This window comes from Panthera leo, chromosome E2 (genome assembly GCF_018350215.1).
Source record: "Panthera leo isolate Ple1 chromosome E2, P.leo_Ple1_pat1.1, whole genome shotgun sequence".
Classification (NCBI taxonomy): Eukaryota; Metazoa; Chordata; class Mammalia; order Carnivora; family Felidae; genus Panthera; species Panthera leo.
The window spans coordinates 43666513-43691093 of record NC_056693.1 but is presented as its reverse complement, the minus strand read 5'-3'; the positions used below and the strand labels follow the sequence as shown (position 1 = coordinate 43691093).

Here is a 24581-nt window from a genome sequence, read left to right as displayed (position 1 = left end):
AAGAAAGGTATTGGGTCAAAATGCAGACTTAGGGAACTCAGCAACTCTTTAAAGCGTAATAACATTTGTATTATAGGAGCCCTGGGATGAAGAGAGAGAAAAAGGGGTAGAAGGTTTATTTAAGCACATTATAGTTGAAAACTTTCCTAATCTGGGGAAGAAAACAGACATCAAAATCCAAGAAGCACAGAGAACTCTCATTAAATTCAACAAAAGCAGCCATCACAGGGGCGCCTGGGTGGCTCAGTCGGTTGGGTGTCCGACTTTGGCTCAGGTCGTGATCTCACCGTCCATGGGTTTGAGCCCTGCATTGGGCTCTGTGCTGGCAGCTCAGAGCCTGGAGACTGCTTCGGATTCTGTGTCTTGTTCTCTCTCTCTGCCTCTCCCCTGCTCAAGCTCTGTCTCTCTCTCAAAAATAAATAAATATTAAAAAAAATTTTTTTAAAGCAGCCATCACCAAGACATATCATAGTCAAATTCATAAAATACACAGTTAAGGAAAGACTCCTGAAAGCAGCAAGGGAGAAAAAGTACTTAACATACGAGGGAAAACAGATCAGGTTTGCAGAAGATATGTCCATAGAAACATGCCAGATCAGAAGGGAGTGGCAGGATATATTCAATGTGCTGAATGAGGGTGATATGCAGCCATGAATACTTTATCCAGCAAGAATGTCATTCAGAATAGAAGAAGAGAGGGGCACCTGGGTGGCTCAGGCAGTTAAGCGTCCAGCTCTTTGTTTCAGCCCAGGTCATGATCTCATGGTTTTGTGAGTTCAAGTCCTGTGTTGGGCTCTGCTCTGGCAGCATGGAGCCTGCTTGGAATTCTCTGTCTCCCTCTCTCTTTGCTCCTCTCCCACTCACACAGTCTTTCTCTCTCAAAATAAATAAACTTAAAAAAAAAAGAGAGAGAGGAAGAGATACAGAGTTTCCCAAACAAAAACTAAAGGAGTTCATGACTACTAAACCAGCCCTATAAGAAATATTAAAGGGGACCCTATGAGTGGGGGGAAGAAAAGGACCAAAAGTAACAAAGACTAGAAAGGAACAGAGAAAATCACCAGAAACGCTATTTTTATAGGTAATACACAGGCACTAAATTCATATCTATCAGTAATCACTCTGAATGTAAATGGACTAAATGCTCCAATCAAAAGACAAAGGGCGTCAGAATGGACTAAAAAACAAGACCCATCTATATGGTGCCTATATGAGATTCATTTCAGACCTAAAGACACCTGCAGATTGAAAGTAAAGGATGATGTAAAGGACGGAGAACCATCTATTATTCTAATGGAAGTCAAAAGAAAGCCAAACTTTCATCAGACAAAATTGACTTTAAGCCAAAGACTGTAATAAGAGATGAAGAAGGGCATTACACCATAATTAAGAAGATCTAACAATTTAAATATTTATTTCCACAACTTGGGAGAACCCAAATATATAAATCAATTAACATAAAGAAATTTATTGATAATAATACAATAATAGTAGGGAGCTTTAACACCCCACTTAAAGTAATGGACAGGGCATCCAAACAGAAAATCATCAAGGAAACAATGGCTTTGAATGACACATTGAACCGGATGGAACTTAATAGGTATATTCATAACATTTCTTCCTAAAGCAGAACACACATTCTTTTCAAGTACACACAGAACATTCTCCAAATAGACCACATACTGGGTCACAAAACAGCCCTCAACAAATATAAAAAGATTGAGATCATACCATGCATATTTTCAGACCACAATGCTATGAAACTTGAAGTCAACACAGGAAAAAATTTGGGACGACTACAAATACATGGAGGTTAAAAAACATCCTGCTAAAGAATGAGTGGGTTAACCAGGAAATTAAAGAAGTAAAAAAGTACATGGAAGCAAATGAAAATGAAACCACAACAGTCCAAAACCACTGGGATGCAGGAAAGGCAGTCCTAAGAGAGAAGTATGTGGCAACAATACAGGCCTACATAAGAACCAAGAAAAATATCAAATATTCAAGTTAACTTAACACTTAAAGGAGGTAGGAAAGGAATAGCAAATAAAGCCTAAAGCCAGAAGAAGGGAAATAATAAATATTAGAGCAGAAATAAACGATATAGAAACAAACAAATGAACAAACAGAACATATCAATGAAACTAAGAGCTGGTACCTTGAAAGAATAAAATTGATAAACTTCGGGCACCTGGGTGGTTGAGTCAGTTAAGCATCTAACTCTTGATTTCAGTTCAGGTTATGATTTCATGGTTGTAAGATTGAGGCCCACGTAGGGCTCCATGCTGGGTGTGGAGCCTGCTTAAGATTCTCTCTCCCTTCTCCCTCTGCCCCTCCCCCACTCACGTGAACACTCCCCACTCTCTCTCAAAAATAAATAAATAAATAAATAAATAAATAACCCCCTAGCCAGACTTTTCAAAAAGAGAAAGGAGTCAAATAAATAAAATCACAAATGAGAGAGAAGAGATCATAACCAATACCACAGAAAAACAATTACAAAAGAATGTTATGAAAAATTATACACCAACAAACTGGGCATCTGGAAGAAATGGACAAATTCCTAGAAACATACAAACTACCAGAACTGAAATAGGAAGAAATACATAATTTGAACAGACCCATAACCAGCAAAGAAATGGAATCATTAATCAAAAATCTCCCAACAAACAAAAGTACAGAGCCAGGTGGCTTCCCAGGGAAATTCTATAAGACATTTAAAGAAGAGTTAACACCTATTCTTCCTAAACTGTTCCAAAAAATAGAAATGGAAACTTCCAAACTCATTTTACAATGCCAGTATTACCTTGATTCCAAAACCAGACAAAGACTCCACTAGAAAAGAGAATTACAGGCCAATATCCTTGATGAACATGGATGCAAAAATTCTCAACAAGATACCAGGAAATCAAATCCAACAGTACATTAAAAAAATTATTCACCGTGATCAAGTGGGATTTATTCCTGGGCTTCAAGGGTGGTTTAATATTCACAAATCAATGCAATATATTACATTAATAAAAGAAAGAATAAGAACCATACAATCCTCTCAATAGATGCAGAAAAAGCATTTGACAAAATCCTGCCACCATTTTTTTTTTTTTTTAGTTTATTTATTTCTTTGGGCGGGGGGAGGAGCAGAGAGAGACAGAATCCTAAGCAAGCTCTGCATTGTCAGCATGGAGCCTGATACGGAGCTCGAACACACAAACCCTGAGATCATGACCTGAGCCGAAACCAAGAGTTGGACGCTTAGCCGACTAAGCCACCCAGGTGTCCCTACAGCATCCATTTTTTATAAAAACCCTCAACAAAGTAGGGATAGACAGAACATACCTCAAATCATAAAGGCCATATATATTAAAGACCCACAGCTAATATCATCTTCAATGGGGAAAAAAATGAAAGCTTTTTTCTTTAATCAGGAACAAGACAGCGATGTCCACTGTCACCATTACTATTTAACATAGTACGGGAAGTCTTAGTCTCAGCAATCAGACAACAAAAAGAAATAAAAGGCATCCAAATTGGCAAGGAAGAAGTCAAACTCTCACTATTTGCAGATGGCACAATACTCTATATGTAGAAAACCTGAAAGACTCTGCCAAAAAATTGCTCAAACTAATACATGAATTCAGCAAAGTCGCATTTCTATACAACAATAATGAAGCAGAAAAAAGAAAAAAAATCAAGGAATCAATCCCATTTATAATCGCACCAAAAACAATAAGATACCTAGGAATTAACCTAAAGAAGTAAAACTATAGAACACTTATGAAAGAAACTGAAGAGGACACAAAGAAATGGGAAAACATTCCATGTTCATGGAATGGAAGAACAAACACCGTCAAAATGTCTATACTACCCAAAGCAATCTACACATTTAATGCAATCCCTATCAAAATACCACCAGCATCTTTCACAGAGCTAGAGCAAACAATCCTAAAATTTGTATGGAACCACAAAAGAACCCGAATAGCCAAAGCAATCCTGAAAAAGAAAAGCAAAGCTGGAGGCATCATGATTCCAGACTTCAACCTATATTACAAAGCTGTAGTCATCAAGACAGTACTGGCACAAAAACAGACACATAGATCAATGGAACAAAACAGAAAACCCAGAAATGGACCCACAACTATATGGTCAACTCATCTTCAACAAAGCAGAAAAGAGTATCCAATGGAAAAAAGGAGAGTCTCTTCAATAAATGGTGTTGGGAAGCTGGACAGCAATGTGCAGAAGAATGAAACAGGACCACTTTCTTACACCATACACAAAAATAAATTCGAAATGGATAAAAGACCTAATGTGAGAGAGGAAACCATCAAAATCCTATAGGAGAACACAAGCAGCAACCTCTTTGACCTCAGTCACAGCAACTTCTTACTAGACACCTTGCCGGAAGCAAAAAAAAAATGAACTATTGGGACTTCATCAAGATAAAAAGCTTCTGCATAGTGAAGGAAACAATCAACAAAACTAAAAGGCAGCCTATGGAATGGGACAAGACATCTGCAAATGATATATATATCTGACAAAGGGTTAATATCCAAAATCTATAAAGAACTTACCAAACCCAACACCCAAAAAACCAAATAATCAAGTTAAGAAAATGGGCAGAAGACATGAATAGACACTTTTCTAAAGAAGACATCCAGATGGCCAACAGACACATGAAATGATGCTCAACATCAATCATCATCAGGGAAATACAAATCAAAAGCACAATGAGATACCACTTCACACCTGTGAGAATGCATTAACATACCTGTGAGAATGCATTAAAATTAACAACCCAAGAAACAACAAGTGTTGGTCAGGATGCAGCAAGTGTTGGTCAGGATGTAAGGGAAACCCTCTTACACTGCTGGTGGGAATGCAAACTGGTGCAGCCACCATAGAAAACAATATGGAGGTTCTTCAAAAAGTTAAAAATAGAACTACCCTACAAACCAGCAATTGCACTACTAGGTATTTACCCAAAGGATACAAAATTACAGATTCGAAGGGGTACATGTACCCTGCTGCTTAGAGCAGCATTATCAATAATAGCCAAACTATGGGAGTTAAGATGGCAGAGAAGTAGGGGGACCAGGATTTCCCTCTTCCTCAAACACAGCTATATTGAGGTCAGAGCACTTGGAACACCCAGGAATCAATCCTGTGTCGCATCTTGTGTTGTTAATTTTATGCATTCTGACAGGTATGAAGTGGTATCTCATTGTGGTTTTGATTTGTATTTCCCTGATAATGATGCAAAACAACTAGATATAGTGACCAAAGGAGAGAATAGAAGAAGTGAAGAGGACAGAATAGAGAATAGTGAAATAGAAGATAAAATTATGGAAAATGATGAAGCTGAAAAAAAGAAGAAAAAGAAATTCCTAGACCATTAAGGGAGAATTAGAGAGTTAAGTGATTCCATGAAACGAAATAATATCCATATCATAGGAATTCCAGAAGAAGAGCGAGAGAAAGGGGAAGAAAGTTTATTTGAACAAATTATAGCTGAGAACTTCCCTAATCTGGGGAAGGAAGCAGGCATCCAAGTCCAAAAGGCACAGAGAACTCCCTTCAAAATCAACAAAAACGGGTCAACACAACATATCATAGTGAAACTGGCAAAATACAAAGATAAAGAAAGAATTCTGAAAGCAGCTAGGGACAAAAGGGCCTTAACCTACAAGGGTAGACAGAAGAAGGGTGGTAGTAGATCTGTCCACTGAATCTTGGCAGATCAGAAGGGAGTAGCAGGAAATATTCAATGTGCTGAAAAGGAAAAATATGCAGCCAAGAATCCTTTATCCAGCAAGGCTGTCATTCAGAGTAGAAGGAGAGATAAAGGCTTTCCCAGACAAACAAAAACTAAAGGAATTCAAAACCACTAAACCAGCCCTGCAGGAGATCCTAAGGGGGACTCTGTGAGTGGAAAGCAGCAAAGACTACAAAGGACCAGAGACATCATGACAAACACGAAACCTACAGATAACACAATGACACTAAATCCATATCTTTCATAATCACTCTGAATGTAAATGGACTAAATGCTCCAATCAAAAGACACAGGGTATCAGAATGGCTAGAAAAACAAGATCCATCTATATGTTGCCTACAAGAGACTCATTTTAGACCTGAGAACACCTGTAGATTGAAAGTGAGGGGATGGAGAACCATCTAACATGCTATGGGGCATCAAAAGAAAGCCAGAGTAGCCATACTTATATCAGATAAGCTAGATTTTTTACATTTTTTTTAATGTTTACTTATTTTTGAGAAAGAGAGAAAGTGAGAGAGATAGTGTGGGAGGGGCAGAGAGAGAGGGAGACAGAATCCAAGGCACGCTCCAGGCTCTGAGCTGTCAGCACAGAGCCCAACGCGGGGCTCAAACTCACAAACTGAGAGATCATGACCTGAGCCAAAGTCAGACGCCTAACTGAGCCACCCAGGAGGCCGCAGACAAGCTAGATTTTAAAATAAAGACCGTAATAAGAGATGAAGAAGGGCATTATAGCTTAACTAAGGGGTCTATCCATCAAGAAGAGCTAACAATTATAAATGTTTATGCCCCCAACGTGAGACACCCAAATATATAAATCAATTAATCAAATGTATAGATAATAATACCATGATTGTAAGGGACTTTAATACTCCATTTACAACAATGGACAGATCATCTAGGCAGGAAATCAATAGGGAAACAATGGCTCTGAATGACACATTGGACCAGATGGACTTAACAGATATATTCAGAATTTTTCATCTATAAGCAGAATACACATTCTTCTCGAGTACACTTGAAACATTCTCCAAAACAGACCACATACTGGGTCATAAACAGCCCTCAACAAGTATAAAAAGATTGAGATCATACCATGCATATTTTCAGATAACAACACTAAGAAACTTGAAATCAACCACAAGAAAAAATTTGGAAAGCCCCCAAATACATGGAGGTTAAAGAACATCTACTACTAAAGAATAAGTGGGTCAACTAGGAAACTAAAGAAGAAATTAAAAAATATATGGAAGCCAATGAAAATGAAAGCATGACAGCCCAAACCTTTTTGGATGCAACAAAGGCAGTCTTAAGAGGAAAATATACTGCAATTCAGGCCTGTCTCAAGAAGCAAGAAAGGTCCAAATACACAACCTAACCTTATACCTAAAGGAGCTAGAAAGGCAGCAGCAAAGAAAGCGCAAAGCCAGCAGAAGAGAAATAATAAAGATAAGAGCAGAAGTAAACACTATAGAATACCAAAAAGCCAGAATAGATCAATGAATCTTAGAGCTGGGTTTTTGTTTTTTGTTTTTTGAAAGAATAAACAAATTGATAAAGCACTAGCCAGACTTCTCAAAAAGAAGAGAGGACCGAAATAGATAAAATCATGAATGAAAGAGGAGTGATCATAACCAACACCATAGAAATACAAACAATTACTAGAGAATACTATGAAAAATTATATGCCAACAAACTGGACAATCTGGAAGAAATGGACAAATTCCTAGACACTCACACACTACCAAAACTCAAATGGGGGAAGAAATAGGAAATTTGAAGAGATCCGTAACCAGCAAATTGAATCAGTTATCAAAAATCCCCCAACAATAAGACTCCTGAGCCAGATGGCTTCCCAGGGGAATTCTACCCGACATTTAAAACAGAGTTAATACCTATTCTCCTCAAACTGTTCCAAAAAAATGGAAACAGAAGGAAAGCTTCCAGACTCATTCTATGAAGCCAGCATTACTTTGATTCCAAACCACTAAAAAGGAAAATTACAGGCCAATATCCTTGATGAACATGATGCAAAAATTCTCAACAAGATACTAGCAAATTGAATTCAACAGTATATTAAAAGAATTATTCACCATGATCAAGTGGGATTCATTCCTGGGCTGCAGGGCTGGTTCAATATTCATAAATCAATCACTGTGATATTAATAAAAGAAAGAATAAGAACCATATGATCCTGTCAATAGATGCAGAAAAAGCACTTGACAAATTACAGCATCCTTTCTTAATAAAAACCCTCAAGAAAGTCAGGATAGAAGGAACATATCTTAACATCATAAAAACCATATATGAAAGGCCCACTGCTAATACCATCTTCAATGGGGAAAAACTGAGAGGTTTCCCCGAGATCAGGAACACGACAGGGATGTCCACTATTCACCACTGTTTAACATAGTGCTGGAAGTCCTTTCTTCAGCAATCAGACAACAAAATGAAATTAAAAAGTATCCAAACTGGCAAAAAAGAAGTCAAACTTTCACTCTTCACAAATGACATGATACTCTATGTGGAAAACCTGAAAAGACTCTGCCAAAAAACTGCCAGAGCTGATACAGGAATTCAGCAAAATCTCAGGATATAAAATCAATGACCAGAAATCAGTCACATTTCTATACGCCAATAATGGAGCAACAGAAAGAGATATCAGAGAATCAATCCCATTTACAATTGCATCAAAAACCATAAAATACCTACAAATAAACCTAACCAAAGAGGTAAAAAAAAAAAAAAAATCCGTAAGCTGAAAACTATAAAAAGCTTATGAAAGAAACTGAAGACACAAAAAAATGGAAAAACATTCCATGCTCATGGATCAGAAGAGCAAATATTGTTAAAATGTTGGTAATACCCAAATCAATCTACACATTCAAAGCAATCCTAATCAAAATAGTACCAGCATTCTTCACTGAGCTAGAACAATCCTAAAACTTGTATGGAACCACAAAAGAACCCAAATAGCCAAAGTAATGTTGAAAAAGAAAACCAAAGCTGGAGGCATCACAATCCCAGACTTTAGCCTGTATTACAAAGCTATAATCATCAAGACAGTACGGTACAGGCACAAAAACAGACACACGGACCAATGGAACAGAATAGAGAACCCAGAAATGGACCCACAAATATATGGCCAACTCATCTTCGACAAAGGAGAAAAGAGTATCCAATGGAAAAAGACAGTCTCTTTAGCAAATGGTGCTGGGAGAACTGGACAGCAACTTGCAAAAGAGTGAAACAGGACCACTTTCTTACACCATACACAAAAATAAACTCAAAATGGGTTAAAGACCTAAATGTGAAGCAGAAAACCATCAAAACTCTACAGGAGAAAACAAACAGCAACCTCTTTGACCTCAGCCGCAGCAACTTCTTAATTGACATGTCTCTGAAGGCAAGGGAAATAAAAGCAAAGATGAACTATTGGGACCTCATCAAAATAAAAAGCTTCTGCACAGCAAAGGAAACCAATCAACAAAACTAAAAGGCAACCGACAGAATGGGAGAAGATATTTGCAAATGACATATTGGATAAAGGGTTAGTATCCAAAATTTATAAAGAACTTACCAAACTCAACACCCCCCAAAAAAATAATCCAGTGAGGAAATGGGCAGAAGACATGAATAGACACTTTTCCAAAGAAGACATCCAGATGGCTGACAGACACATGAAAAGATGCTCAACATTGCTCATCATCAGGAAAATACAAATCAAAACCACACTGAGATACAACCTCACACCAGTCAGAGTGGCTAAAATGAACAACTCAGGAAACAACAGATGTTGGCGAGGATGTGGAGAAAGGAGAGCCCTCTGTTGGTGGGAATGCAAATTGATGCAGCCACTCTGGGAAACGGTGTGGAGGTTCCTCAAAAAATTAAAAATAGAATTACCCTACAACCCAGCAATTGCACTACTAGGAATTTATCCAAAGGATACAGGAGTGCTGATTTTAAGGGGCATATGCACCCCAATGTTTACAACAGCACTATCAACAATAGCCAAATTATGGAAAGAGCCCAAATGTCCATCAACTAATGAATGGATTACGAAGATGTACACACACAGGAATACGACTTGGTAATGAAAAAGAATGAAATCTTGCCATTTGCAACATCATGGATGGAACTGGAGGGTATCATGCTAAGTGAAATGAGAAAGACAGATATATAATTTCACTCATATGTGGAATTTGAGAAACTTAACAAATGATCATAGGGGAAGGGAAGGTGATAGGCATTGATGAGGGCACCTGTCGGGATGAGCACTGGGTGTTGTGTGTAAGTGATGAATCACTGGAATCTACTCCTGAAGCCAAGACTACACTGTATGTTAGCTAACTTGAGAATAAATTAAAGAAAAAAAAAAAAAAGCCAAACTATGGAAAGAGCGCAAATATCCATCAACTGATGAATGGATAAAGATGTGAGGAACACGAACACACACACACATACACACACACACACACACACACACACACACACACACACACACAGGAATATTACTCAGCCATCAAAAAGAATGAAATTTTGCCATTTGCAATGACATGGATGGAGCTACAGTGTATTATTCTACGTGAAATGTCAGGTAGAGAAAAACAAATATTGTTAAGATTTCACTGATCATGTGGAATTTAAGAAACAAAACAGATGCATCTAACATATGGAAAGGGAAAGAAAAAAAGGAGAGGGAAACAAAACATAAGAGACTCTTTATGACAGAGGCACCTGGGTGGCTCGGTTGGTGGAGCATCTGGCTCTTGATTTCAGCTCAGGTCATGATCTTGTGGTTTCTGGGTTCGAGCCCTGCCTGGGGCTCCAAGTTGATAGCACAGAGACTGCTTGGGATTCTCTCTCTGACTCTCTGCCCCTCCTCTGCTCATGTGCACGTGCTCTCACTCTCTCTCTCTCTCTCTCTCTCTCCAAGTAAACAAAAAAAAAGAGAGATTCTTATGATAGAGAACTGAGGGTTTGGGTTAAATGGGTGATGGTCTTAAGGAAGGCACTTGTGTTGAGCACTGGGTATTATTTGTAAGTGATGAATCACTAAATTTTACTCCTGAAAACAGTATTATACTGTATGTTAACTAACTAGGATTTAAACAAAAATTAAAAAAAAAAGGGGGGGGGGAGTCTATATGTATGCTCACATGCTTTGATTAAGATATATTTTTAAAAAATTTTTTAGTGTTTAATATTTAAGTGACAGAGAAACAGAGAGCACAAGCAAGGGAAGGGCAGAGAGAAAGGGAGACACAGAATCCGAAGCAGGCTCCAGGCTCTGGGCTGTCAGCACAGAGCCTGATGCGGAGCTTGAACTCACAGACCACGAGATCACGACCTGAGCCAAAGTCAGATGCTTAACCAAGTGAGCCACCCAGGTGCCCCAAGATATGTTTTAAGGAAAGTAGTACAAGACATAGAAAACTCAGGAAAATAATCATATTTTTGAAATAGGTCTTAGAAGAGGTTTTGACATCCTAACATTGTCTTAAAGACAAAATTTCTTAAAACCGTTTAGTGAGAAAAAAAAAAACTGTTTAGTGAAACTTAAACTGTTTCATGCAATTATTTTACCAGAAAATTGGGGTCACTGGAAAAATATAGTTTTTCTATGTTAGGAGCAGAAAATGCAGAAAGCACAAAATTACTGCTTGGCATTAAGTGGTTATGAGTGTTTGCTGTGACACCCACTTACAGAGTATGTACTTTGGAGAAAGGGATGAAACCAGTCAAATGGCCCTGTCCTAAAGGAGCTGAAAGCCTAGTACAGAGATGGATGGATAAACACATACCTCCATATGACATAAAAACAGTACTAGGACAGCTGTGTACATGTGCTGTCGGAATGCACAAGAGGGGCACCTGACCTTACCCAGGGGCAAGAGTGTCTTGGCTGAGCTTAAAGCCCAGCTCCAGTGAGCTCAGGAGAAGGCTGAGAAAGAGGACCTCTGGACGGAGGCAGCCTGAACATCCCTGACTGCAAACATCCTGAGCTGGTTCAACAAGTGGCCTGGCTGCCCCTGGGGGTCCAGGAGCATCTCGTCTGAGTTTGGATGACCTGGGCCAGCTTTGGCTGAGCCTGTTCATCCTGATGATATAACCACAGAGCTCTTGGGATCTGGATTCAATGGAGACCAGGTCCTGGTCCCTATTTCCTCCCCTTCAAGGTAAATCTGGTCTTCATTTGCAGCTTTTTCTTCTAAAACTTTCCCCATTTCTTACTCTCCTGGCGGTTTCACCTTTTTTTTAATTCCTCCTGAAAATGGAGTGCACATATAATGAAGAAAAAGATACATAACGTCTATACAGATATAGCTACTAATGATCCCACAGATCCTAAGGATTTTCAGGGTATCCCTCCTTTTGCTCCCATTCCCCTCCACTTTGGAGCCACTTCAGGTATTAGCAGAGCACAGGGGGGGAAGGTCCTATCTACCAAACACCTCTCCACAGGAGCTCCAAGCTTCAAACTCTTGTTCCTACACTTCATCATTCACAGAAATCTTTAAAACTAAGAAGAAATCGTCCTAGTTTCCTGCTCAAGAACAGTGACTCAAGCTCTATTAACCATTAACCATTTCCAACATTCTGAACACACCAGACACACCCATCCTGCTGCTCATCCACCCAGAGCACTCTCCTCCAGACCTGTGTATCGCCTCCTTCTGTAAAGATGTCACCATCTCAGTAAGGATAAGGCTTCCCCTGACCACCTTATTTAAGCTGTACCCTTACCATAAGCCACCCTCTCCCGCGCTCAATCCCCCTTACTTTTCTCTACCGTTTTTCCCCCCAGGTACTGTCACCTTCTAGGATATTATAAAAGTTACCTGCCGAATCTTCCTTTCTCCTCCTTCTAGGATGTAAGCCCCGCGAAAGCAGAGATCATTATAGATTTTGTTCACTAATGTACCCCAACTACTTAGAAACGTGTCTTAGCACATCACAGGGGTTCAATGGCTATTGGCTGAATGAATAGATGAATGAATGGATGGATGGATTATGAAGGCCAAAAAGAAAAAAGTCCAAAACTCCTTTCTATTCTCATCTACCCACTGCCTGCAGCCACACACACTGTCACAAAGAACAACGGTTTTGTGAACATGCCCTTCATCTTCTGGCCTCCCAATGCCCTGACCCACAGTCAATTGGCTCTATCTCCACCCCCTTCATTTTCACTTGTTGGACTCTGCTCCTATTCAAGTGACATCTCCACTCACTCTTTCCCACAAGCAGAATTCCCTCTCCCCTCTCTGTACTCACAGCAGCCTCTGGACCTCTGAGACAACACCTGACACCACCTCTCTGGTACTATATACTTCTGCCAGATGCTTCCCCCACTCAGTTAACCTCCTGGATAAACAGTCACATGACTCAATTACTCATCTCTTGCATTCCCGGAGGGCCAAGCTCAGAGAAAGGGAACCTCCGACAAAGGGAAATTTCTGCCTAAAAAGCCCCCTTTGTAGAGTCCCTTGTCCTGTCCTTTATCCTGTCCTTTATCCACGGTCATCACCTGCAACCTGGGTTAGGTAACCCAAGTGGACTGTCAGGCCATTCCATGAGAATATAACTGAACTAGAGTATTTAGGGAACAAAGCTTTGAAAGTGTTGTTTAAAGCAGTCCCTAAATTCACTGCTCAGAACACAAATCCACTTCCACCATTAAAAAGGCAACCCTTATGGAAAGGATTATCACTCTACCTTGGATCATCACCCCCATGAAATGTTAAGTGTGTTAAGTGATTCTAATTCTCACAGCCTGCTGAGGAAACACTTTCTATGGAAATGCACTGATGACCAGTGATTTGCTCTGGCTCACCTCAAACCAAACAACTGTCTTGTACTAGTGTTACTTGTCTTCCTCCTTAAGGCTCACCCTTATAAAGCAAAAACATATAACAAGAAGTAAAAGATATAAAGGCATTATACATACTGTGTGTGTTTAATTTACAGTAAACTGCTTTTAAATGACATTATTAGTCAGTATTTTTATCTGGATTGATTTTTTTTTTTATTCTACTTTTAAGTAATCTCTACACCCAGTGTGGGGCTTGAACTCACAACCCAGAGATCAAGACTCACATGCTCCACCAAGTGAGGCAGCCAGACATTCCTGGATTGATCCTGATAGTCTAAAACACTCAACAGCTAGAATCTGTGATTTTTCCTTAATTCTAAAGAGAGTGTAGATTAAAATACCATCTGAAACTTGTTATATTTTCATGGATATACTCTATGCGGATCAATGGATAACCTCAGAGTTGTGATGCTTCTAGACAACGCCTCCTCCCTCACAAGAATAAATGAGTTGAGAAATCAGCTTCATAAAATTAATGAAAGCTGAAGGCTGGACGCCTGGGCTGTGCACTATTATACCTTTGTTAAAGCAGAAAAGTACACAAAAAGTAATGGGACAGGTCCTTCTTGTTCTGTTTTTTCCTCTGGGCCCAAGAAAGCCTATCTCCAGCCTCTTCCTACGCAAATCCTGACCAAGCTTCTTCGGCTCCTTAAGGTCTCTTTATGGCCCCTGGGTCGCAGACTGGGGCTCCTCTCTCCTTCACTCACTAACAGTTACTTCCTCCTCTACAGTTGTCTATCCTGTGACCCTCTCCATTCCTTGACAAGAGTTCAAGGAATTGGCTTGGCACTCAGGACTCTCAACAGTGACACTTCCCAACATGTTCACTCTTAACTCCTCCAGCAGAACCGCACCTGGTCCCCTCCTTTTGGGAAGCCCGCTCCTCCCAGCTCTGGACATCTTGGGTTTTCGCAAGGCTGGGAAGCTCAGAGGCGAAGACCGAGCTAGGAAAGGGAGTCGCTCAGGCGGAGAACAATGACCGCTCTAAACCTGCCCCAGGGGCCTCGCTGGATGGGACGCCCTGGGGTAGTGTGAAACCCGCTGCTCACCTGGGGCGCGGCCATCGGAGGCCTCGGAGCCATGCCTGCCACGCCGGGGTCGGCTTCCAGACTGGGGCTGGGGAGAGAGGACAGGGCCCACTCACCCGGCTGCAACCGCCGACCCCTCACCGCCGTGCCGCGCCCGCCTCTGCCCCTCAGCCAGTTCTCTGTGGAGAGGGAAAAGGGGCTGCGCGGACAGCGTCTGGGCCTGCCGTTCCCCCACCCCCAAATTAAAGGGTCGCCGCGTCCGGGACACCTCCTCTGGCCACGCCCAGGCCCATCCGCAGGATGGTGGGCGCGGCCCGGCGGATACAAGCCAAACCCGTGGGAGGTGCCGCCTGGACCCGCGCACTCGGAATTACCGCTTCCTGGGGACTCCGGATTTCACGACCTCGGGCCCACGCAGGGCTCGGGCCAGCTCCTCCTACACCTGCTGCAGGGTCCGTCCTCTCCAATGCTGATGTGCGGAGGGACGGCCCAAAGCGGCCTCAGCCGCACTGGGGCCGGACAATGGCCGCAGCGGCGGGGCAGAGACGGAAGTGCGCTTGCGCACGCGGAGGCTCACTCCCGCAACTCCCGGGCAGCGGCCGACTACACTTCCCAGAGGCCTCCGCGTGTGGGTCCCATAGAGGCAGCCTGGGAGGGCTCTTCGCCACTTTTGGGCCACTGTGGTGGGGTCGGCAGTGTGGCTTGGGTACTCGTGCGTCCGTTTATTCCAATAATAGTCACTGAGCACCTCCTCTGTTTGGGGCATGTTGCTAGGGGCGAGATTCAGCGGTAGATCGGAAAGAAAAGACCCTGCTTTCGGGGAGCTAGCGTGCACTCCTGTGGACGAGGCCAACAATAAAAACGTAAACATATCAAGGTACTGACTTCAGCTACAGGAATTAGACAGTTAAGCGAGTGGGGCAACGTTGCATATTCATCACAAGATGCTACTTCCTTTTCCTCTTCTATGCCATCTTCACCCACGGGTCACTACGGAAGGTTTAAACAATGATTCCCCAGATCACACTTACTATGACTAAGATACTTGAGTCACTTATTGCTCCGAGAGGATAAGAGAAACTTTTCCTTTTGTCCCAGAATTGGTAACCCGGAATCAGCTGAGGACTTAATTCTTCTTCATTCTAAAGAAAGACCAAACATTTGAGACGAGACATCATCAGGTCTTATAAAAGGGGGGCCAGGTGCTGAATTTTTGCCCTATTGCTATTAACCGTTGCCTGGACACAACCCCTTTCCCAGGTTCTATGAAGAGACTGGAATGGGAAAGAAAACAATTCCTCATAATGGCATGTTCCCAGGAAAAGGGGAGGTTACATAAACTACCCCCAATGCCTGCCAGAGCAAGAGAAAGGGAGTTAGAGAAGAGGCCGGGTGTAAGGAGAGCAGCCTGAATTCTCATTGCGTAGTAAGTGGATACACTGGAAAACAACTGGGCTTTAGCTCTAAGGGAGTGAGAGGGGTGCAGCTCACAACATTACTGGGTGTGAAAAGTTGCTGAGGAGGTTGGAAGAGGTTGAAGCAAGAGCCAGATCTCCCAAGTCAGATATCAGTTGATTTACTCTAAGAATCTCACAAATGCACTTACGTTTCTCCCAGTGTAGCTAAGCAACTTTAATGCTGGATGAAATCGTTTTAAAACCTTTTAAAATACACCAATGCACTGAAAATTGGTAAGATACACTGAAATCAAAAACGAAGCAAAAGTAACAACTTAAGAGTGGTAGGTGGAGGGGCGCCTGGGTGGCTCAGTTGGTTGAACCTCCGACTTCGACTAGGGTCATGATCTCACCGCTTTTGAGTTTGAGCCCCGGGTCAGGCTCTGTGCTGACAGCTGGGAGCCTGGAGGCTGCTTCGAGTTCTGTGTCTCCCTCTCACTCTGCCCCTAACCCACTCACATTCTGGCTCCGTCTCTCTCAAAAATAAATAAACATTAAAAAAAAAATTTTTTTTAAGAGTTGTAGGTGGAGCACTAGAGCCAGCTCTCACCTGGAAGACTTTTGCAAATAAGGCAAAGTTGAACTTTGTTTTCCATGGTCTCTTACTTTCCTTTCAAGGATGCCCTCTGGCCAGGAAGGCCAAGGGTGGGGCATCGAGATGGGAGCCACAGGCTCCTCTCAGGGGGAAGTGCGGCCCTACCCGGCAGGCTCTGCCGCTGAAGGTCACGACGGTGGCCAGGTGGGTTGATGTCGTCCAGCCGCACGGAGAAGACAGCAAGCTGGCCAGTTCCTCCTAGGCCAGTGCACACCTTAGGGTTGATGGCAACCTCTCAGGCGTGGGGCGTGGCGCTAACCTGTTTTCCAGCCAGTGGAGAGTAACATTCTTCTCCGAGCCTCCTGTTTCCATGACAACCGCCTCCGAGGTGTCTGCTCCGTACTCGGAGTCCCGGAGCTGAAAAGACCAACTCGCAGGTTCAGTTGAGGTCCCGGGGCACGGGGGCTGGGCCAGGGACATCGGCGGGGGCCACCAGGTGCCCGAGTGGTGCTCCAAAGCCTCTCACGTCCCCGCTACACGGTGGGCAAGAGGCTGCCCCTGTGCTGGGGAAGCGACTAATAATGCTGTATTCAGCGGGTTTTTGTCCCAGCCACGATAGAGGCGAGAAGACCCGTCGTTAATGCCAAATGCCTTCCATATTGCCTTCTCTGTCTTTAATATCCACGTGGATTTGACCTTCAATTCCTCACTTAGCCCGCCGTGGGTCCAAGGCTTCTGGCTGGGGCCTTCCCCACAGCACAAGAATATCTAAGTTCCAGTCCCTTAAAATGTTCATTAAACTGTTCCACCCTCTCGTTTCCAAGAAAATTCGTGAGCAAAAAGGCGGGGGGGGGGGGGGGGGGGGGGGGGGGACTTGACGAAGGTAGCTCGTCCAGATCCTACCCTGTTAAGCCAGAGAACCAGCGATTCCTGAACCAACAGTGAACTCGGGTCCCCTGTCTTCCCTGCATTCCCGGGCTGGCAGGACACGAATGAGGCGCTGAGTGGAGGCTGTGTAGCTTCAGCCACCCACTGCCAGATCTGAAGCCGACCTTCGAGTCGGACACGAAGGGAAGCGAGTTCTCAGCGCCCAGGTCCTCTCGCTCACATCGACCAACACCTGCTTTAAGTTTGGAACTTAAGGGGTCAGTCCGCAGAGCGCTGGGGCTCTAGCGCCACCTGCTGGCCACTAGGACCCTCTACTCCTGTAAAGTTTTCTGCATACAAATATTGAGAACATTAATTTGACAGCTTCCGGACCATTGCCGACCCTGCCAACCGCCCACCCTCAAGTCAAGCTTCCTCCATACGGCCCAGAAAATGTTTTTCAATTCAACAAAATTTCACTTAACACCTATGTAGCCCTCATTCCCTGAGCCCCCGCTGCCCTCTATTTCCTCACAAAACCTCCCTGGTGGTCTCCTGCTACTCTGGGCTGAGCTGAAGACTCAGCTCTTGCTCCAGACTCAGCTGCAGCTAGCTACTCAGGCTGGACCCGAGTGGTGTCGCCTCAAGGGCAATGTAGTCCCCACAGGTCACAAGAGCCAGGTGTCAGGAGACCTTGATGTGGTTTTGGGGTGATGGTGGGGTTCGGAACTGACAGCCAAGAAAGAATTCTTGAAGTCGTCTTTGGTGCAAAAAGGTGATTTTATTAAAGCACAGAGACAGGACCCCTGGGCAGGAAGAGTTGCACTGGGGTTGTGAAGAATGGCTGGTTATATACTATGGGACTGGGGGAGGTAAAGTCGAGAGGAACTTTCTTAGAGGCACCTGGGTGGTTCATTTGGTTAAGCCTCTCACTTCAGCTCAGGTTGGCTCAGGTCATGATCTCGTGGTTTGTTATTTCGAGCCCCGGGCCTGGAGACTGCTTCAGATTCTGTATTTCCCTCTCTCTCTGCCCTCTCCCCCCCCCCCTTTCTGTCAAGAATAAATAAACATTAAAAAAATATTTTTTTGATTAAAAAAAAGAGGAAGTTTCTTAAAGGGATTTTCCAGATGCTAAAGACTCACAGATTACTGGAGGCCTAGCTATTGTCAAGCTAAGGTTGTTTTTCCCTTTAGCAAAGCATTAACATTAAGACAGTAGGGAGTTCCTGGAGAAAGCTTTACTCTGCCTACCTCAAGTAGTTGTCAATGGGCTGTAGGTTATAAGGAAATTTAATTTTATATGCCATGTCCTTCTTGCCCTTGTTCCCCACATCACTATGGAGGGGAAGGTGATGTTGGGCTCCAGGAAACTGAGTCTATAGGTTTCTGGAGATTAGGCTATTGATAAGATTGCCTTTTCCTTGTAATTTACTAAGATATTTGTAAACCAATGGAGACTCTATCAGTTTAACCATTTGTTTCTGTCCTTTCCTTTGACCTTGGGCAGCCAGGAATGCCTGAGGAATGTCACACATATCCCACAGGCGTGCTAGCTTGTGCTGGGCCCTCAGCTTGCTTCTTGGTCCCTTATCAACCTCATTTTGGCTTCTGGCTCAGCCATCTTGCTCTCCCTGTCGCTTGCTCCTTGTTTATCAAGTCTCCTTATGTCTCAGTGGTGCCTTAAGTGTATCCTGGCATCTCATCTTTGCCCTGGCAGTGTGGCCTGGTCCCATTCTCTCCCCGGGTTTGGAGTCATGAAAAATGTCTACTCAAGGAAGGTTTTCCTCAGATACCTCTGTTATCTGAGACAAGGGTGTTCAATGACTGTGAGATGTGGTTAGTTGTGTGGGAAGATTGATCCTACCTGGAGATCCAAGATGCAAACGGCATCTGAGGGCTTTTCTGGACAAACACAGGGACACTTCTTAGAGACCAAGAAGTGGACAAAATGAGCCAAGGACAGAATATGGAAGGAGGGCAGAGAACGGATGAGGTGTTAGAAATAAACAAGATTATATTATACTTCTTGATTAACCGTGTTTCTGAGTTTTTGTTTTTAAAATAAACTTGCAAGTTAATTAACTTGAAATTATTCTCAACAAGGTAATTTTTGTTCATGGCTAACGTTCTCTAACATTACAACCAGATATATGAGTCCAAGGGACCTGAGTTAGGCTGCCCTTAGACTAAGCCTGCCAGGAGCCCAGTTCCAGAGACATCTGTGGACTGTAGCCCCAACTGGACTGTAGCCACAAGTGGATCTTGCTCACTTGCATGCCCAATAAACGTGTGCCCAGTTAACCTGGCTGAGTTTATGAAACGAAGGCTTTGCTTTATTAAAAAGAGTAATGGGCTCTGAGATCAGCTAGACCAGCTTCTTCCTTTTAAGGATGAAATAGAAGCCCAGAGAGGGAAAGACACTAGTTGGAGAAGAAAGAAAATGGCACAGGAAGACAAAGCTGCATATGATCAGCTGAAGGAGATTCATAACTTACATGTGGCATTGGGCTGGTTTTTTAAAAATGTTTATTTATTTATTTACTTAATATTGAGAGAGAAAGAGAGAGAATCCCAAGCATGGGGCTCAGTCTCACAACCGTGAGATTATAACCTGAGCGAAAATCAAGAGTCAGAAGCCCAACCAACTGAGCTTCACATTGTGTGAATCAGGTGAATGCTGGGGTTTAAAACAATTTAAATTTTCAATTTATTTTTATTTTTGAGAAAGAGAGCACATGAGCGAGAGCGGGGCGGAGAGGGGGAGACAGAATTTGAAGCAGGCTCATGTTGACAGCAGTGAGCCCGCCCGATGTGGGGCTTTAACTCAAGAACTGTGAGATCATGGGGAGCCTGGGTGGCTCAGTCCGTTAAGCATCCAACTTCGGCTCAGGTCCTGATCTCACAGCTCTCCTGAGTTCAAGCCCAGCGTTAGGCTCTTGTGCTGACAGCTCAGAGCCTGGAGCCTGCTCCAGATTCTGTGTCTCCCTCTCTCTCTGCCCCTACCCCACTTGCACTCTCTCACTCTCTCTCTCAAAAATAAATAAACATTAAAAAGAAGAAGAAAAGAACTGTGAGATCATGACCTGAGCCCAACTTGAACGCTTAACCAACTGAGTCACCCAAGGGCCCCTAAAACAATTTAAATTTTAAAATGGTAATTAAAAAACAGAACACATTCTAGATTAGGTTTTTGGTCATTTGCATCATTTTCTTCTTTTCCATTTTCTATTCAGCCTTATTTGAAGGACTGCAGTTGTATTGTCACCAACAAGTGTCTTTCCTTCTCTGGGTTCTATTTCATCTGGAAAATGAAAGATCTGGTGTGGCTGATCCAAAGCCAAATTTTATTTTTCCCCTACAACTGTTATGCCTGGCTCAAACTGCATAGGTGTGACCCGCTGGGAGGTGAGAAAACGTGGAAGTTAAAATCAGCTGGGTCTTCGACCTGCCTGGGCCTTTGCCAGGAGCTGACTGCCACACATCCGCTAGCATCTGGGACCCCACACCTTGGGCGTTTCCTGAACCTCCCGGCACAAAGGCACAGGTCTAGAGGGCTAATGCGGGAGACAGGCCCTGCCGTTACCATGGTGACCTGCCGGCTGCTACAGCCTTGGTTGCCGCCTAGCAACCAGGGCATCCAGGGCACCTGCAGCTCTATCATTTCCCTCTGGCCATGTATTGGGGGCAGCTGTGTTCAGGGAGGTGGCTGGCTACCTGTTCCTCTACTGCTAGGCCCGGACCTGACCTCTTTAGCACTTCTGGGTTCTCTGCCTTGGGGCCAGGCTTCTGTGACTTTGTTTCCCCAGGCCCAGAAGTCCTAACTACCCACCCCCTCCAGCCAGGGTCCTGGGAGCTTAAAAAGAGTTCTTACCTCGGACACTCCTGAGTCCCTCTAGAGGAGCAGAAAGGTCCAATGTGGTGTGAACTAAAACACCTTTCTCTCCGCCACACCACCCAGCAACCGTTGATTTAGGCCTCAGATTTTGGAGCCACTTTTCTGGATGGATAATCTTTGGGATGGGATACCATTGACAGGACAGCCTGGCTAGAACCCAGGGAGGCATCAGTGTTGGGGGGTATCACCAGAGCTGGGGATCCCTTCCACTGGGAGATGGGCAGGCATACAGACAAGCTAACCCAATATAGGTAGGGGTGGGATGGGCAGTGACAGGGTTGGTGGCACAGGGTGTACCAGGAGCCTGTATGGGGAAGGGGACTCACCCCAGGCTAAGTCAGAAAGGAGTGTTTCTTGGGGGACACGATGCCTGAGTTGAGGCTGGAAGGGTAAATAGGCATCTAGGTTGGAGTCGAGATTTCCATGAGGGTGGGCTTTAGGTGGACTGGGAGGTCTTCAGAGTCTGCCTTTCTGAGGGTGTGATTCCCCATCCAAACCCCACTGATCTTGTGTCTCCTTGTCTGTTTCCTCCTCTTATCCTGTCCCCTTTCCCTGGGCGATCTCCTCCAACTCCATGACTGTAACCCACCTCCTTTGTCACATGTGGTCCCTTCTCCCTGGGCTACTCACAACTTATTTGTCCACCTGATGAACTCTTACTCATTCTTCAAGACCCAGCTTGATGTTCACTCCTTTCTGGCCTTACCAGAACCACCCTTTCATTCATACATTCAATTCACACACTTCTAATGAACAGCAAGTGTTAGGCCTAGAATGTGACCCTATATTGTAACTGTCTGTTCACTTGTCTGTCTCCTGGGGGGGCAGGAGATGGCAGGGCTCTTTTGTTTTTCTTTTTTTTTTTTTAATTAATTTTTTAAGTTTATTTATTTTGAAAGAGGGAGAGAGAATGCAAGAGAAAATACACCCAAGGCTCAGAGAGAAGGGGAGAGAGAGAATCCCAAGCAGGCTCCGCACTGTTAGCAGAGCCTGATGCAGGGCTCAAACTCATGAACTGAGAGATCATGACTTGAGCTGAAATCAAGAGTCAGAAGCTTAACTGTCTGAGCCACCCAGGCCCCCCACCCCACCCCATCTTTTGTTTTTCTAATCCTCAGGCTTTAACATTTACTCTCTGGATGGATGGATGGATGGATGGATGGTGGTTGAATAATCACACAGTTTCCTGTAAAGCAATGAAAATAAACACCCCAGGTAACTCTCTGAATCCCAGTTCTATCCCCTGACACCAACCCAAAGGGATTTGGCCATATGTTATTAAATTATAGTGAATTAAAATTTGCTTGAAATAACCACAGACTCCCCCGCTCCCCTGAGCCTGCAATGACCAGATTACATCTCCTCCAGGCACAGAAGTTTGACATTTCATTGCAAAGTCATTTTCTTCTCATTTCCTTATGTTGCTAAAATATTCTATTTCTCTTCACTTCCCCTTTGTGTCCCCATTACTCATGTTTAGTTAAATTTATCTGCTGCCATTTTTAATCATCTGAGATAGGCTTGCTGATGTAGATGTTCCTGGGGCACTGCCTGGCCTTCCAGACCATCTGTCTCCTCCTGAGCCACTCTGAGAATTGAGCATGGACCCCTCCCTCAGCGATTCTGGGTTGACCCTCAGACCCAAGGTTTTTCCCCAAGGCGTCTCTGACTCCAGGGTTCTCCCTTTCTCCCCACACTCATTATCTTCCTCCTTCCAGTCTCCTCCTCTCCTGTTTCCTGGGGCATGGTTTTCATTCTACTTCAAGGCCTGGTACTTCCTGAGGTCCCTTTGGTCACACTGAGCAAGGGCCTCCTAATTCTTCTCTCATAAGTTCCCTAAGTAAGTCCCTAATGGGACAAAATAGCCAGCAGCCAACGTGGGGATTATTTGGTGCTTGCCTGGGACACTGCCATACCCATCACATTTCTGTGGCTGGATGGATATCTTCCTCTTTCTCACTAGTCCATCCATCCTCATAATATAGGGGTAGGGATACTGTTCTCCCTGGAGGCAGTTGGCAAAGAGCAGAAAGGAATATTTTGGCTTGGAGTGGAATCTCAGTTTGGCCTCTCAATAACTGTCTCACTTAGGGACCTGGAATTGCCTTTGGGACTTAGGGCTTAGAACTACTCAGGAAGGGGCACCTGGGTGTCTCTTCCCTTACCCCTAGGCCTAGAATTTTTGTTCCCCATCCTCAAGCAGGCTCATTTCTGCTCCCAAGCTTCCCTGGGCCCCTCAATCCCCCTTAAAAAAATTTTTTTTAATGTTTATTTATTTTTAGACAGAGAGATACAGGGCATGAGCAGGAGAGGGGCAGAGAGAGAGGGAGACACAGAATCTGAAACAAGCTCCAGGCTCCAAGCTGTCAACACAGAGCCCCTTAATGGAGGTTTCTTGCACTCTCCAGACTAGTTGCTGCTCTTGAGCTTCTCTGGGGCACTCAATTAATAAAAATTCCTTTATTTTCAGTACGTTAGGTGCCCAACTTTGGCTGAGGGAATGATCTCACATGTTGTGAGTTCAGGCCCCACGTTGGGCTCTCTGCTAACAGTGCAGAGCCTTCTTCAGATACACTGTCTCCCTCTCTCTCTCTGCCCCTCCCCCCACTCAAAATAAAACAAATGTTTAAAGATTAAAAAAAAAAAAAAAAGAACTGCTCAGGAAAGGGGCAGTCAATTCCCAGTGGCCATTGAGAGGCAGGTAGGTCTCTGGGAGGCAGGATCAGAAGGCTGGGATGATTGCCATTTACTGAGCATTTGCAGTGCACGGGGCTCTGTGGACATATTTGGGGAGTTAGGGTTGTGAATCCCCTTTCTCCAGGGTGATAGTAAAAGATGCTTGTTCCTCACCTCAAGCTTAGGGAAAGGAGCTTCTGTGGGATCACTCAGAAGGCTCAATACATGTCCTTTGGAGTTCAGGGATACAGCGAACTAGGGCAGGGAAATCTTAATGGCAGGAGACAGGCTGGCCAGATGTGTTCACAGTGCAGCTAGGAGAGGGGCCGCATTGGGGTCTGCCTGCAAGGCCAGAGATCATGGGGGCGAAAGATGAGTGAATGTTTCCAGTGGACCAGAGGTGGCTGCTGACATGAGAGAAACAGCATGGGGTCATTTTACAGCTTGATCACGAAAGCCTCTGGGAGGAAG

At 43.8% G+C, this 24581-nt stretch overlaps 1 protein-coding gene across 2 annotated transcripts in view; it reads right to left on the bottom strand.

The window, feature by feature from the left end:
• Positions 1-15660, bottom strand: part of ZFP90 (ZFP90 zinc finger protein) — a 37312-nt gene extending 21652 nt beyond the window's left edge. Inside the window, exons 1-2 of one of the 2 annotated variants that reach the window (XM_042918627.1) lie at positions 15055-15660; positions 14702-14859 (exon numbers count right to left, since the gene is read on the bottom strand). In XM_042918627.1, the coding sequence (XP_042774561.1) occupies positions 14702-14734 (33 nt within the window). In that variant the 5' untranslated portion in view covers positions 14735-14859; positions 15055-15660. The remainder of the gene's footprint in view (positions 1-14701; positions 14860-15054) is intronic. The other variant, XM_042918626.1, reaches the window with a different exon arrangement.
• Positions 15661-24581: the final 8921 nt, after the last annotated feature.